Below are 16,893 nucleotides of genomic sequence, written 5' to 3' on the forward strand. Positions count from 1 at the left end.
TCAGAGTCCTTCCCAGGAATTTGTAATACATGCTCAAGTTTATGGAGAAAATTTCCCGCAATTTAAACATACCTGACGATTTTTCCCCAACTCATTCAGAGTGATACCCGTGGCAGACCGTGGGATTGAGTCTGTTACTTGTGGCTGGTCGCAAGTTTATTACTGGTCGTGGCCATCGGACTGAAAGGAAGAACACTGTCCACATTATCGCCATATCACGTTGTCAGTGGCCAGGTAACTGCTTGTAAATCAGCAGATAAAAGCAGAGCAATGGCGATACCTTTCACCCTACACCAAATCCTAATACCCCAAAGAAAAAAAGAATAAAAAAAAAGAACAGACAAAAAACGTACCAACAAAACAACAACAAATCTTTCCTTGGGACCCTATGAGTTGTCATGCTCGATCGAGATGTCGAATTTTCCCAACCTTCTTTCAGAGACTCTTTGTGTACATCCACTAGAAGGAGGTTCACACCCCGGTAAAAAGACAAGAGGATTCTTTCTCGGTGGTAGGAATGGTATCGCTCAGAAGACACCGTAATGTTTCATGTCTCCCTGCACTAGAGGCGAAGAAGGGGTACTCCCCAGCGATGATGGTGTATCTTTCTCGATAGAGGGCGTTACGTCCAACTCTTGGTTCTCCTTCATGACAGACTCATAGCTCGGTGGGAGACCTAATGAAGTGTTAATTGAGAAAGGGGAATGAGGAGCGAGTGAGAGGGAGGGGGAAAGAAGGTACAGAAAGAATGAGAGAGACGAGGGGCGGAGTTGAGAAAAGAAACAAGGATTTAATGATTGTTAGTTCACCACAAACGTCGCTGAATAGCGATGCTCGGAGTGTGGTATATTTTACATTCTTTCAGACTAGGTCTTTAAGACTTCCTATGATCATATACTTTGTGTCCTAGATCATATTCAAAACACACATACTTAATTTCCAGAATAATGTGTTTTGAGTTTGGCTGCTAGAATGGAGGTGATTGAGAAGTTGATCTTAATGTTTTCATCAAAACACTGGTTAAAAGTAAGCCTAACATACAACATAAAAGAAACAGAAGTTGTAAATTTCAAAACTTTCTTTGAATTTGGACAGAATTTCGTTAAGATATCAAACTTTCTGGTTATGAACTTTGGCAGAGGTACTTTATGCAATGAGTATTTAACAATACTCTCAGATTTAATGTCTGCAGCTTGGTAACATAACGCTATGTATACAACTATATGTATTTCATATTTTATTCACCACGATATATAGCAGTTATTTTGATATTCACAGAGGAAAATGAATGAAAATAAATTCATGACTCATGGTTGGTTATGTGCCGATTCAATATGGTTCGGCTTGTTTTCTGAAAACTTTCTTGGTAAAGAAACCTTCGATGGTTGCTTTCCTGTTGTGCAATGACATTATTATTACGAGTGAACTTCTATTGTTGTGTCAATAAATGAAAACAATTTAACCGCTTCAGGTCAAGCCACGTGAATGTGTAATACACAAATGGATTGTACATTTTTGTAAAGTATGTACTTAGATTAGGTTAGGAATCATTGTACATTGTAGTTTCGTACAGTCAGTAAAGTTGAATATAAGTTACTTAGTTTTTCTAAAAAAAAAGTCACATTCGAACTAAATTATTTGTAATGAATATGAGTCTTACTATGAGCCCTTTCATTGAGGGGTTGCAAACTAGTATCAACAGAAGTTTTGAAAGTTTTGAAATAATTATGTTATTCCTATACATTCAAAACACACCAGAAAACTAAAAGTTATCCCCCTCTAATGTATGAATTTACATTTAAACAAGTATCAGGTAGTCGTAGGCATCAATATGACTTAAGATGGTAGTTTTTAAAGAATTATCATACATTGTCCTTCATGCAAGAATTCGTTTTATGTCGAAGGCAAAATATTTTACATTAACAATGGAATCTCAGTTTATTCTAACAATCTGTAAGTTTTTATCAATCTCGTTAATGTAATTCGTTTGCAATAGAATAATATATTTCTAAGTTTCCTACAATTTCTGTATACCATTCCGACTTAGGAATCAAATTGTAGTATTTGAAACAGGAGCAGAAGGAAAGAGGGAAAAATGAGAGACAAAAACGGATAAAAGGAGAGAGAGAAAAAAAAAAAGAGGGAGGGGAGATATAGACAGCATATACTACTAAAGGGGAGAGAGAAGGAGAGAAAGGGAAAGATAGCAACATACCGTTGACGGTTGAAGCTGACTGGCCTTCGATATCATTGGGGCGTGGTCGCAGGTGAATTGGATCGCCTCGGAGGTGGGGTTGAAAGTGGAGGTTCCTCAGGGCGGGAATCGTCCCGATGATGACGGGAAAAGAAAGCGTAGCGACAGGCTTGGTGCCACCAAGGTATGCTTTGATCTATGACATGGTCAGAAGTATGGCGAGAAGTCGCATATGTATCGGAATAGTTATTGTACGTCATGTGTAATTTGTGTGGAAACTTATTAAATGAAATGAAATGAAAATTATAACGTATTGAATTGCATTATGCTTTACGGAACATTACTTCATAAATCACTCCCTCTCTGGAATGAAGAAAAAATAAGAAAAATATTCTTCTTGCCTTTAGCGCCTTCGAAACACATTTTGACCGGGGATAAATAGACATCTTGCCTCAAGATGTTTTGTTGTATTAAACGATACAACATTATTAGCAGTCATGTACTCCACATACTTCATCTCTGCTGCCATCTAGAGCCCAAACTAGGGTAATATGCTACAGTGAGATTCCAACTACACTCGAGTAAACACAATGAGAGTTTGCGTACTCTTGTTACATTTTCCTGTTTGAGCTGTCTGTAGCTCACATGACTGTGCTCTAGCATGCCCTAGCCACGTTAAGTGTGATACTTCCTGGATAATGTCTCAGGAAGTGTTCGCACTTTGTTGTTACGACTACTGTAACAATCACTATATACACGTATATATACCAGCGTTTAAATTGAAACAGTATTACAAGCGGTTCTGTGGGAAAGTACAGCCATCAAGTAGGTAGTTTCGAGTGGATAACATAAACCACAGCCATCGTTCAACCACCACTTGTCTATGACCTTGGATACATGAAAGCTGATGTCAGGAAGACGAGGAAGAGTGACTGTAAAGAAAATGGACGCCCATCTAAATACGTCCAAAGCTACGAACATAAAATTTAAAACCTTCTGGTCGCTAACCTGCATGAAGTTTTCGACGTTATAAAAGGGAGACGAACATTTCAAATAAATCTATATAGTTATCAAACTAGGTTAGCCTCAAATGATCCTGAATGCTGAGCCAACATATGAATCATAGGCAAACATTATGCATTATCACTATTTCCGTCATATTACTCAATAGTCCAAGAGCATTAGGGCAAAATGGGCTTAAACCTAGACATTTCTGGTAACAAGCAGTTTTTTTTTTTCAGGATAGGTCCAGAAATACCGGGTATGTCTAGAATAACATACTAAAGGCCTCATAAATCCTCCTTGAGCGTTTTCCGCAATCCCTGATGGCGTCCAAAATGGCCGCCATTTCCTGACATTCTTTAAAAACTTTACAACCAGGGAACCCAATACAAAAAACCAAGTAACCCAATACAAAATTTAAGTGTCTAAATATATGTTTTGGAAGATGAAGAACTCAATAAAATACATGTTAACAGCTGTTGACGCACACATGTACCGAAATCCAAGATGGCGTCCAAAATTGCCGCCATTTCCTCAAATTCGTATAACCCTTCAACCAGGCAACTCAATACAAAATTTTAGTGTCTAAATATACGTTTTGAAACATGAAGAACTCAATAAAATACATGTTAAGAGATGTTGACGCACACAAGTACCGAAATCCAAGATGGCGTCCAAAATGGCCGCCATTTCCTCAAATTCGTATAACCCTTCAACCAGACAACCCAACACAAAATTTAAGTGTCTATATGTTTTGAAACATGAAGAATTCAATAAAAAAGAAAAGTTATAAGAATTTCAGGAAATGGCGGCCATTTTGGACGCCATCTAGGGTTGCAGAAAACGCTCAAGGAGGATTTATGAGGATTTTTAATATGTTATTACAGACACATTCCTGGAGCTATCCTGAAAAAAAAAGCTTTTTACCAGAAATGTCCAGATTAAAGCTAATACTCTTGGCCTACAAGTTCTCTGAGGTAATTGCAAATGGTACATGTGTCTCTATTGTTGTTGTTGTGTGTGTGTGTGTGTGTATGTGTGTTTTTTTTTATAATCTACGAGTATCTCAAATGCTGTGAAAGGGCGTCTTTATCTCGGCAAGAAAATGCTGACGTCTTTATACTCAGAGGGTCAAATCATAATTTACAAGAAAAGTCAAGAATTGTGTCCGGAGATTTTCGTCCTTCCAGATGAACCTCCTGACTGACCTCGAGCTCGTAGTCCAGGCTGATGTTGGAGCATCCTTGGAAGGCACACGGGGTCAGCTCACGGGGCAAGAAGATGGCCTGAGTGGACAGCCGGCGTGGTTCGCAGGACACGTGACCCGACATCACTGACGCAATCATGACGTCACGACTCGTGGTAGTGCCCTCGTTCGATTTGAAGGTCGTCACCTATACAAAGTGCGTCAATGGAATAGTTACTTGGTCCTTTTAGTCATAATCTTATTCCTTTTATTGTACTGTGATGTATACATCAATGACGACTCATACAGAAAGAAAAATACTTGCAATAGCGTTTGGGAAAACCCGACGTCGCGCCCCTTTCTTTTCTTTCATTTGTGTGTGTGTGTGTGTGTGTGTGTGTTTGATCACGAACGTCAAGTAGGAAAACATTGCCCTTCTGGAGATGACTGTGAAATTCCCACTCAGTGCAAACTTTAAATCAATGCAAGGAAGAAAAACGAACGAAAAAGTGAAAGTTGATTCAAATGCAAACAGGATGAATGAAAACTAAACGGAAGTTTCGAAACATGTCAACCTGAAAAGTGTGCACCATTATTTGCACCATTGTTTATTTATTTTTTTGAAAGTGGCTCAACTGAAGCAGTGTTTTTTGTTTCGATAGTGCAACACACACACACACACATCCACACCCACACACACAACGCACACAAACACACACACCCTCTCACACACACACACACACGCACACCCTCACACACACACAACACACACGCACACGAACACCTATGCACACACACTGACACTTTGTCACAACCATTCTCCAACATTGACATTGTGTGTAATGACATGGTAACATTTGGACAGTTTCAGCAGTGCCCTGCATATCGTTTTTTTTTTTTTTTTTTGTTAAAACATCCGAAGGGTAAAATATAATGTATGTTAATGATATGATTATGGCATTGCAATGAAAAAAAAATAGTAATACTTGGAGGACCAAACGCAATGTCTAACTTTCCCACATCGGCAGCGGTAAGAGACAATTTACTGATTTTCAAACCGCAAAGACATTCGTGCCACAAAAATGTTTAAAGGTGAATTGACTCAAGCACTGTATACACACCGTAATAAATCAAATTACTGTTTGATATAGTACTTATCACTCGGGGCCAAAAAACAAGGCTTACTTGGGGCGGGTTTTTTTTTAATGGTTTTTGTCAAACCTGTATAAGTGCGGCATGAATGTCGTAGCTGTCCGTGCTCTCATCCTCATCGACAACCTGGCCAGAGAGGACGATGGGTTCCCCGGGGGCGTAGCCACCTTTGTCGATAGCTACCGTCACTGTGACCTGGCCCACGTGACAGCAACATGACGTCAGCGTTTTGGTACTTTCCCGTATGACGGGCTCCTGACGTGCCAGAGAGAAAGGGACAAAAAGACATACATAGAATTAATGACGATCAAAAGAGGAAGCAGGAGGGAAGGGAGAAAGTTGAAAGAATTGAAAGAATTTGTCATTTCAAATTATTCATCAATGCAAAGCAGGAAGCAAAACATTTTAATTTGTTTGAATGATTTAGAGTGTGATTATATTCCATAATTAGGTGAAATGAAAATCGGACGCAGGGTAGGAAACTTATGGAATATCTTTTAGATTTGAAATGTTTTCACGATATGTCGACATTTACGTGCTAGAAAATTTCAGTCCATTTAATTCAATTCAATTCAATTCACTCAAATTTTATTTCATTTCTCGACGAGAACATAGATATTTCACTTTCTTTGGGAACAGAGAATATAGTTTCATAAACAAAACAAAGCACATTGAAAAGAGTATACAATGATTGTGGAATCTTATGGTAATGATATTCATACATTGTCATGAAAACTGAAGTGATGAAAAAGAAATAACTATATATACGCAAACTGCGACCCCTGATCAAAAATGTTTGTCATTCAATTTTTTGACATAATCATTGACACGTAGGCCTATAAAAATATGATTTGTAATACTTGCCAGAATATGGTTCACGTGATTCAAATCAACGTCGCGGTGTATGTGGAACTGTCGTTTGACCTTGTGGGGCGGCTTGTTGTTCAACCTGTGGATCTTGACCCGGACGTTGAAGCTGACCTCTCCTGCTCGTTTCCGGATGGTGGGAGGAAGCGGTGAGTCAGGTAGGCGGTACTGGAATGGAAATCGGTGCTCACCGGGAGACAGCGTCTTTGGGCTCTGCTCACCATGTACTTTATATAAGAGTATAAGGCATATATCATGTCCCACAGCATGACTCACATATGATACGATATGGTTTTTTATATATACAGATATTTGTTATGTCATATACAGTGCATGTATATCATACCATGTATATCCTACACTGTGTATTATGGCATGTCATAATATGATGTTGTATGATATGATATGATATGATAGGACATGACATTATATGATATGATATGATATGATATGATATGATATGATATGATATGATATGATATGATATACTGTGATAAAATATGATATAATGTGAGGTAATATAATACAACATAATATAACAGTACGATGTCAGTGATACAGACATTGAGATATTGCCGTTTTTAGAAATGTAATCATCTGACATCCCGAGTTATTTGCTCGAAGTGCCCAGCGCTAAGGGAAAATATTGTTTCGAGGGGAAAGTATAATATCTCCGAAGGGGCAATGAAGTGTTATCTAGCAACGACAGACAATGCAATACATGTTATATCTTATGGTCTATATCATAATTATACATCAGTTCATTCTAGCCCCCTCAGCAACCAGTCAAATTCTGAAATTGTTATTACCTGACGTTGTCGCAATATAGCGATTTCGATTCCTGCTACGTTGGTCACGTGATCGCATTATGACCAATCACTGACCAGTATGTGGACCATTCAATATAATACAGTGCAATACAATATAAAATAATAAAAATAATAATCATGGTATACCTTATGATATACTATGCGATGATATCTACCGAGAGAGGACACTTTTACAGTAGTTCTGATTACTCTTCTCTAAGACCCTGCTGGCAGCAGCACCACCGCGATAACTAGTTACCCATTTATCCACTATAACTAAGTGGGTACCTTGTTCAAAGGTGCAAGCACAGGATTCTCATTTGAATTCTCTACGCTTCACCACATTACACCGAAAAACATACGAGATGTATACACATATCCTGTATTCGCTATCAATGATTCATAAATTTTGTTCAATTTACTAGAGTGATGTCTAATTATGAAATGACTGGGAGATGTGAATCAATTGATGATATGAAAATGGCTTGACTTTTCATTTGTATATATAGTGCTGAGTAGGCATCCACCTATATGTCATTGTGCATTTCCTAAACTTTTCAATTCCGTTTGATTATTTTTTGTTCCTATTATGCTGTACATTTTTCCAAATTGAGATCTTGCGATTTACAAGCTGGCTTATAATGAGGTTCTATGATATTTTGCATGCAATATTATTTTATCAGCCCAAATGAGCACATTTAGAAAAAAATTCTATGATTTTGTCATGCACTGTGACAGTCATTCATTTAAGAAATTATGAAAAGGAATCTGAATTGAATTATAATATCTTTGGTATCACTGTTATTATCATCACTGTAATCTTCTTTTTTTGTGTGTCACATTCAACATCATCACTGCCACGATGTTCATGAGTGATTTATCTTACGATCTAAAGGACAGCTTTCGAAAATGATATTTGATATAAATTTGATATCTATTATAGAACTTGAGGTATAAACCACCGAAAGTGACCATGCCCTGGCTCTTTATAAACAACATATGTTTTCATGATTATGAAATGTAGGCCCCACTTCCTGATGACGATATTGCTTTAAGCCTCAAATAGTTTTACGCAAGTGCGTAGAAAAAGATACATTCACTTTGCTAATATCTAGACAAACATTTTGTCAATTCTTAATAATAGTGATGACTTCCAAATTACAATCATAAAAATTCAATCTCTGATAAGTTGTTTTGACATAGAGGTATAAAAGCGTTATGATGCCACTTTGCGGTTTATTTTCCAAATTGCTTATCGAATCTAAAGGACAGCTTTCGAAAATGATATTTGATATAAATTTGATATCTATTATAGAACTTGAGGTATAAACCACCGAAAGTGACCATGCCCTGGCTCTTTATAAACAACATATGTTTTCATGATTATGAAATGTAGGCCCCACTTCCTGATGACGATATTGCTTTAAGCCTCAAATAGTTTTACGCAAGTGCGTAGAAAAAGATACATTCACTTTGCTAATATCTAGACAAACATTTTGTCAATTCTTAATAATAGTGATGACTTCCAAATTACAATCATAAAAATTCAATCTCTGATAAGTTGTTTTGACATAGAGGTATAAAAGCGTTATGATGCCACTTTGCGGTTTATTTTCCAAATTGCTTATCGAATCCCGTTATAAAAGAACAAAGAGAAACAAAATGAAATATGTTCCTATTGACGAAGAAATTAAACATGTTTAACAAACAGTGGCATTTTTCTTAGTATATTATGGCATGTATACTCTTCGAGAACTTAAAGAAGACATTCTTTTTTTGTCTTCTAAAATGGCGCTATGGCCACATAACAAATTCCAGTGTGGCGAAACTAGTGCTTGTTTGGTGATTATTATGCAATATATTGATCCAAAGTCTTCTAGAAATAACAATTCCAATTATTGTAATGCACGACACATCCGATTTCCAAAAGCAAAGGCTTCTGAGGCGCCACGCACAAGTGAATTGCCACAGGCATGTCTCGCTTGGCTTATAGTCGCTGCGGAAAGGCGGAGCCATTATCATCTATGTCTGTGCGCGGGTGTGTGTCTTCATGTCGGTCACATTTTATGAAATACATAAAGATAATTTATATTCATATATTGTAGGGAATTTTCTTTGGAAAAGAACAAGGAAAAATATGACTACTCATCAATATTTTGTTTGGGAGTTTATAGTCATTAAAGGTTTATGACAACGGATGAATACCAACTAAAGGAAGCAGATTGTAGGTTATAATTATGCTGTGCACTGGCAGATACAATTTAGCTCATTATCTGTCTATCCCGCCTCAATGGTTGCCTCCCATCAAATATCAGACAGCATAGGTGGTTAACAGATCATAGAGCAATGCAATAGTTGTACAGGCCGGGAAACTGCTCATAATCACTCTGCCAAAGGTAGACGTTGGGTATAAAGATGGCCCTCTTTATCCTATGGTACAACATGTCATCCTCCTCGTGCTGCTTGAATACACCTTCAACAGAGAAGACAATCATATTAGCATTATAAAATTGGTTGAAGAATTTACAGGGAATGAATGGCATGATGCCTTAATAATATGTCGCTGTTTAACACTGTGAACTATCTTAACCGCCTAGGCTACCAAGTATTAGATCAAAACTTGACTTAACATTCCTTGTGAGACTATTGCTACTATATATTCCAAGCTCCTGGCCTGAAACTGTGAGCTCCATTCGTGGAGCAATGAAAACATATTATTTATGATCTGTGCCTAAGTTTCCGAGCCATACGGAGAGCAGCCACCCTATCATGCTTTATACCCGGTGTGTGTACAGAAAGCCTTCGCAACACACCAGGTCATGTTGTCAAAAATCATTTGGCCACGATACCCATAAAGCCATTACTCGGAAAATAAAAACTGACGATCTCCCTCTGGTCGGCAGCATCCAAGATCCTCCCCTCAATGTAAACATCTTGTCGCCACGGAAAAATAAAACGGATCAAAAGAATAAATAATAAATAATGATAAAACCTCCGCCGTATTGCCCTCAGGGGAAGAAATGATCCATCTAATGTATGTTCGTCAAAGAGGATGAGTTGAAACAATTCTTTAATGCAAGGAATATGTCTGCTTGCTTGTTTGTCTATGCGCTTCTTTGTTTATCCGTTTATTTGTTTATACAGTCATAATGTATGTGTGATAGTTGGATCCTATATAACGAAACAAACATGCTTGTAATTAAAAATAAACAAACCAAAAGCATCAGGCACTTGAACGTTGTATGAATTAAGAATTCTGAGCGGGCATCACAATCACAAAATAGCCTGGGCCACGTCTTAAAAAGACTTGTGATTGATTCTAATCTATCACAACTTTACGATTGAATGCAAATCCATCTTATAAAAAAGTTATGATTGAAATTAAGACGGAGAACTGCAATCAATCAATCACAGGTAGCGATTGTTTGCAGCTTTCAAGAGATTTGTGATTGATTGATTTCTATCACAAGTTTTATAAGACAGGGCCCAGGTCTTTAAATGAGCATGATGAGATTTGATTTACATGATTACCACATTAACTTTTCTTAAATTTGTGGAAGCTTTATCATTGTTTTGCATTACCTAAAGAAAAATCTGTCCTTGCGTAGGAATATGACATAGAAGCAAAAGTGAATGGCTCAAATACATGTATGTTCAAATTAAAGTAAAGGATTCTAATTTCTAATACCATTTGAGCTTAAAATGCTTCTTAAATAAAATGGTGAGAGAGTAATACGAAAACGAATTATGTCTTCAAGCCACGTTTGTTCTTTTTTCTTTACCTTTGCAGAGGTGTGATTTGATATTCGAGTCCAGGCTATTCACAGAGGTGATTAGGACACATGCAAATTTTACTCGATAGCACTGATTAGATTTGCAAGATTATGCAGAGATTATACCTTGCGGAACGATTTTCTAAACTAATCAATTTTGAGTACCAGGGGCAACTGGACGGAAAAGGAACGAGTGTTTGATGACTGAAAGTAATTGACGCCTGCAGCCAAAGGATGGAGAACATCCAGTGGCTGGAGAAATATTGATCTTAATGTAGTTTGATTGTTTCCAAGGCATCATCACGTTTGTCGATATGTTTTAGTAAAGTGTATTTTAGTTTAATTAGGTCTATTTTTTTTTCTTTTGTCCTTTCAGGCATGTGCACGGATTTGGTTTTGATGAAGTGCACTGTTATCTGTGAACAGATAACCTACCACAAAACAGCAGTCTTAGAAATCTAAGATGCTCTAAAAAATATGACTATTTTATTTTGGAATAAAACGAGGCCGGCTCGCAGTACTCAAAGGTCCGTGAACATGAATTCGGTTATACCAATTAATGGTCGACATTCGATTACATGAAAAAAAGACACACAAAAGAAAACACGCAAACACATATCTGACTAGATCAAATAATAAAGATCAGAGTGAATCAAGCAAATTGACAACAGTAAAAAAAAAAACAAATAGACAAAGGCAAAAGATTTACTTTGTGACATGATCGCCCTTTTCTCTTGTGGGGTGTTTATACAAAAACAACAAAAGGTTTGCCACCGATTCTTTAATTGGGTCAACTTTTAAGTGGAAATGGAATAGGCATTGTTTTAAATCCCTTGTCATGCATACATATCGTTATGTCGCTATAGAGAAATCTGTTGTCCGGAAGAATTAAATGAGTAATGGATTTAGATGTGCATGATTTCTCTCTTTCTCGATAACCACGAAGTATCCAAAATTGTCAACTAATGCTGGTAGCTGCATGTTTGACAGCATGCAATATTCCCTGTTAAAGGACAAGTTGACCTTCATAAACATAAGGATTGAGACAATGTAGCAATATTAGTAGAGCACATCATTGAAAGTTTGAGGAAAATCAGACAATCCGTTCAAAAGTTGTGAATTTTTAAAGTTTGTGTGTAGTAACCGCTGGATGAGAAGACTACTGCAGTGTATGAATAACTTAGATGTCACATGCGTACAACAATATAGAGAAAATATAAAGAGAATTTCACAAAATTCCATCTTTTGAAAAAAGTACACATTCCCCTGACTCGTTACCGACAAATGTTATGGGTAATATTATTCCCCCTGCCTTTAGAAAGAGGGAAGTCAAGAGCTATTTTATTATGCGAAAAAAGTGAAAATATGTTGAATTTTCTTTTACATTTTCTTTATACTGTTGTACGCACATGACTCACCAACTGTAGTAGTCTCCTCATCCAGCGGTTCCAACACAAAAATTTTAAAAATTCATAACTTTTGCATCGATTGTCCAATTTTCCTCAAAGTTACACTGATGTGTTCTACTAATATTGTTGCATTCTCTCAATCCTTATGTTTATGAAGGTGAACTTGTCCTTTAACTGATGTCATAACTCGAAATTGCCTACATATACTTCCAACAATAATTGCATGATATAAACGGCCTAAATGAATGAAATAACATGGAAGCATAATCATATTGAGTATTGAAACGTACACGAAATAAATGAAATAAACAACATAGAATACTGGGTATTGCAGTTACAGTTTTACCTATTAGTCGGGCTAGAAAACAAATGAAAGAAGGAAATAACAATATAAAAACTATTTCCAAATACATATAATGACTATAGATTGTAACCATAATTTTCCTGGTGGTACAAAGACATCAGATATTAGCATGCGGGGTTCTCGATGTCGAAAGTCAGTGGGTGGGAATATGGTCCAACTGTACAGACACACGGACGTGTCATTATTGCATCCTTGGAAACGGCGCGTAGTCTTTAATCAAGTGAAATATACCCCAGTGACGAGTTGATTGGTGGCCGAGGTGCTAGGCAATTTATCCGCCTAACGGCGTCATCAAAAACGTCAAATTGCGATTGGGAATTAATGTAAATTAGGCCATAAGCTCAGTCTTTTGACAGTCGTACGATAGCGTTGTGTGACTTTATAATGTAATCATGCAGGCAGGATGGTGCATGCTTCAATGCAGGGGGTGTAGAAATTACCGGTGTCCTTCAAAATGTAGACGCTTTACATCTTATAAGGATTGATAATTGATGATGGGCATTATAATATGGTTCGTCTGAATGTTTCGTTTGATACAATCGTACATTTATACATGAAACCACATTTATCATCATGTAAAGCATGATAATAGCATGAATATGAGAGGACTAACTGCGAAAAAGACCAAGGATGTGCATTATAACTTCAACTCATCCTCTTCACCGGGAGACTGTATTACGTGATTTCCATTTGAGTGAGGCAATTAAGTACATGTAATCTATGTAAATAATAGATCGTATAAAAAGCAATAGAGCAATATGTTAATGTAAATGGGTAAATCAAATGTGTGCGTGCGTGTGTGCGTGCGTGTGTAGGTGTGTGCGGAGAGGGGTCGACATGAGTGTTTGCGTGTTGCGCGCCTTCGTGATGAAGATCGGAAGCGGCAAAAACTGGTGGATTAATGGCTTGAACGGTAGCATACAAGAAAGTAGTAAACAAATAAAGATATATACATAGTATAGGCCTATCTCAGTATGAGTACTTTTTCACTTTATTCTCAGTTGACAATAATCCATCTGGGTTGTTTTTTTTTTAAATAAATGTGTGTTACAATTTATGAATATAGGGCATGACTATAATCCATTTATGAATATGTGTATACCATACTTATCCAATGTTCTCAATGACAGATAATATGCAATATATGAATTTGTTTGAATTCTATCTGCTTTAGTTTGATTTTATCTTCACTTATCTTCAAGGCTTTTTCCCGTCAGAATACCAAACAAAAATGAGCTTGATACTATAGTATTGTAAATGTCTGTGATGGGATATTGCTTGAAATACTAAATAATTGAACGGAAGTGAAGTAACCGACACTAAGTTTTTGAGTCTTGTTACAGCACGTCATGGCTCAAAGAATAAAAAGAGACAAGCTGTTAGAATACTCGGCACTGTTTGAAGATATGCTGCTTTATTTTGATGGTGCACTGACTGATGATGATATAACTTTACTGAGGAATTTCATAATAGATGAAAACAGAGCACAATTTTGTATTGCGTTGGCATTTCTCTCTCGGCATTGCAGATTAACGGGATGAGTGTAGATCATCTACAAGTTGCAAACTTAATCAATCAATTATTGATCAATCAATTCCAGTTAATTGTCAAGCACAAAATTCATTGCATTTTAAGTCTTATACATGAAAAATTAACGGAATATAATCACAAACTATGAGACATCATCATGAATAGAATGTTGGCATATAACATACAACATATCTTTATGTGGTAAAAGTTCAAACGCCTCAACAAAAATCTGACACTTTATCAAACTCTGCTCTACTACAAATCTCAGAGCTAGAAAACACAAGCTGATATCATTACACTCCAACGAGTGCCGACCGTATATACACCTTTCTTTTTCTTTTTCTTTTTTTTTTTACCCCAAAACATCTTGCCGCAGCAACTACACTGTATTATCCGGAAAGGGGGGGGGGGGGTGGGGTGCGGGGTGGGGATAGGGGATAGGGGATAATGGATAGATTGCATTGTTTGATTGTTTTTTCAATCATGGGTGATGTTTTACTGGTTATAATAAATGTATACTGTTATCCTGAATGTAATATGTAACACGTATTTTAATTTTACATTGTTATACATTTTATTCAACTTATACAAATATCATATTCAGTTTTATACTTTGATTGCCGTTTTAACTTGTCGTATTTTGTATTGTACCTTATGTAATACATTGTTATAGATTGTAACATTATACTGTTTCAAATTTGTTTGGAATTGTAAATTGTATTTTGATATTTTTATGTAATACAGGGCTCTCTTGTAAAGCAGTTTTATGTACTGAAGAGACTACCCTGTATAAAGAAGACAGAATAAATAAATAAATAAATAAAAAAACAACGAAATTGTGAGATAGACTGGGAGATTACATATGAGACTGTGTATACACTGTATATAACACGGGAATAAGCTTCCACCAAAAGTCTGGCGGCTGTAGATTTTTTTGAATAATTCACTTCCATATAGAATTTGAATAAAATCGTCGAGAAAAGCTGCCCATTCAGGCCACATATCAGGAAACACAATATGATTGTTGACCCCAGGAAAAAAGGCCAAATACTGATATGGGGCAGCACCAACGAAAAGAATATACTAGTAAGGGAATTCAGTTTTACCATGATGCACCTCCATCTTGAAGAAGTCTTGAAGAAAGTCGATATACGTAGGCCTAGAAGTGACCATGCAGACGCACTTATAACATGGTGGCTGCCTTTGACCTTGTAAAAGGCGGAACACTATAGAGGCAGCATAATAAACAGTATTATTATTTTAAACGTTCAGATTTGACTATGGTAAACCTCTGTACAAAACTTGAACAAAATTCATCAAGAAAAGCCGCCATGTCACCACGAGAGAGAGAGGGGGGGGAGATTTCACCTTTAGGCTACCTTTATACACAGAGAATGTCTAATCGTCGAGGGAGGGGACTTACCTTCACCATACAGAATCCAGCTGTCCTTAAAGAAATAATCCGTCGAGCTGTATGTCTTATCGTCCTTCACCCAGTGCGTTGTCGACTTGCCTTTCACTTTGATATCAATGTCTGGTGGACAAAACGAAAAAAAAATTCTTAGATTGTAAATGATTATCATCATCCTAAATGTATTATTATATTTGGTGACTTTAGTGTTGATTTCATGCCTTACCACATTGCATTTTGTTATTGTTTTTGTTATCATCTTGATTCTGCAGAGTAATGCCAATGTTGCGTTTCCGCTTGCAAATGTGCGTTAACTGCGCATTCTCATCTTAGTCATCTTCTAACAGAAGCCTATACTCATGAATATGCCTTGTAATATCTCCGTGAAATTACAATATTTCGGAGCTATGGATCCAACACTTGAAGTTCACAAATCCAGTGTCAAAACCATGAATGTATTCGGTCATAATCTTCTCTGTAAATATAGCTGTCTACCCTCCTCCCCCTCCTCCTCCTCCGACGGAAAAAAAAATGACGCATAATATGTTACTTAAAATCATATTCAAATATCAACAGGGTCAGAATATCCTTTTTGTAAAAATAATGAGATTACACGGAACCCTGGCTCATCTAACTTACCAACTTGTCGATATGCTACACCGTCTGTGTGCAATTAGCACTGGACCACTACCTTGTAAACATTTATAACTTTAACACATGGTAACACCTGCTGACATGAGTAAAGGCGCTACGTTCAAAACTGATAAAAGCGAGAAACATGGTTCGCATGGATTTCTAATGAACAATTGCACTTACCTAATATGCTCTTTTTGTGCTGTAGTACAACGCGAACGAATCCTTGGATTGTGTCTCCAGGTCGGAATAAGTCCCTATCGTTATCAGCAAAGATAACATCCAGCACATCGACTCTGAGCGCATAGGATGACGGCACCGCCATTTTACCCCCATCTAAAGGAGCAGGACGTGTGTGTGCGTATAATGGGTAGACACATCTTCCCTGTTACACACTACGGCTTTTAGCCGCCTCCCACATTAAAGGGGACGAACTGCGAAACAAAGCGAGCGAACACCTTGCCACTGTAGCGCGCGGAATCGTAAATGCAACTCCTTATCCCTTCACGCACACGCTGGAAAGACGGATAAAATTCCACTGGCTGTCTTTTGTGGATGTGTAC

General features: G+C 37.1%; 1 protein-coding gene across 1 annotated transcript; it reads right to left on the reverse strand.

Moving 5' to 3' along the window:
• Positions 1-527: 527 nt before the first annotated feature.
• On the reverse strand, positions 528-16,655 carry LOC139742915 (arrestin domain-containing protein 4-like). The gene is made up of 7 exons (XM_071653424.1): positions 16,514-16,655; positions 15,710-15,820; positions 6,399-6,628; positions 5,604-5,789; positions 4,405-4,590; positions 2,216-2,390; positions 528-676 (listed from the first exon to the last, which is right to left on the reverse strand). Exons 1-7 carry the CDS (start codon positions 16,653-16,655, stop codon positions 528-530), a joined length of 1,179 nt encoding a protein of 392 aa, XP_071509525.1.
• Positions 16,656-16,893: the final 238 nt, after the last annotated feature.

The sequence above is a fragment of the Diadema antillarum genome, unplaced genomic scaffold (assembly GCF_040938485.1).
Source record: "Diadema antillarum isolate AM-2024a unplaced genomic scaffold, OU_Dant_1.0 scf00000033, whole genome shotgun sequence".
Lineage (NCBI taxonomy): Eukaryota > Metazoa > Echinodermata > Echinoidea > Diadematoida > Diadematidae > Diadema > Diadema antillarum.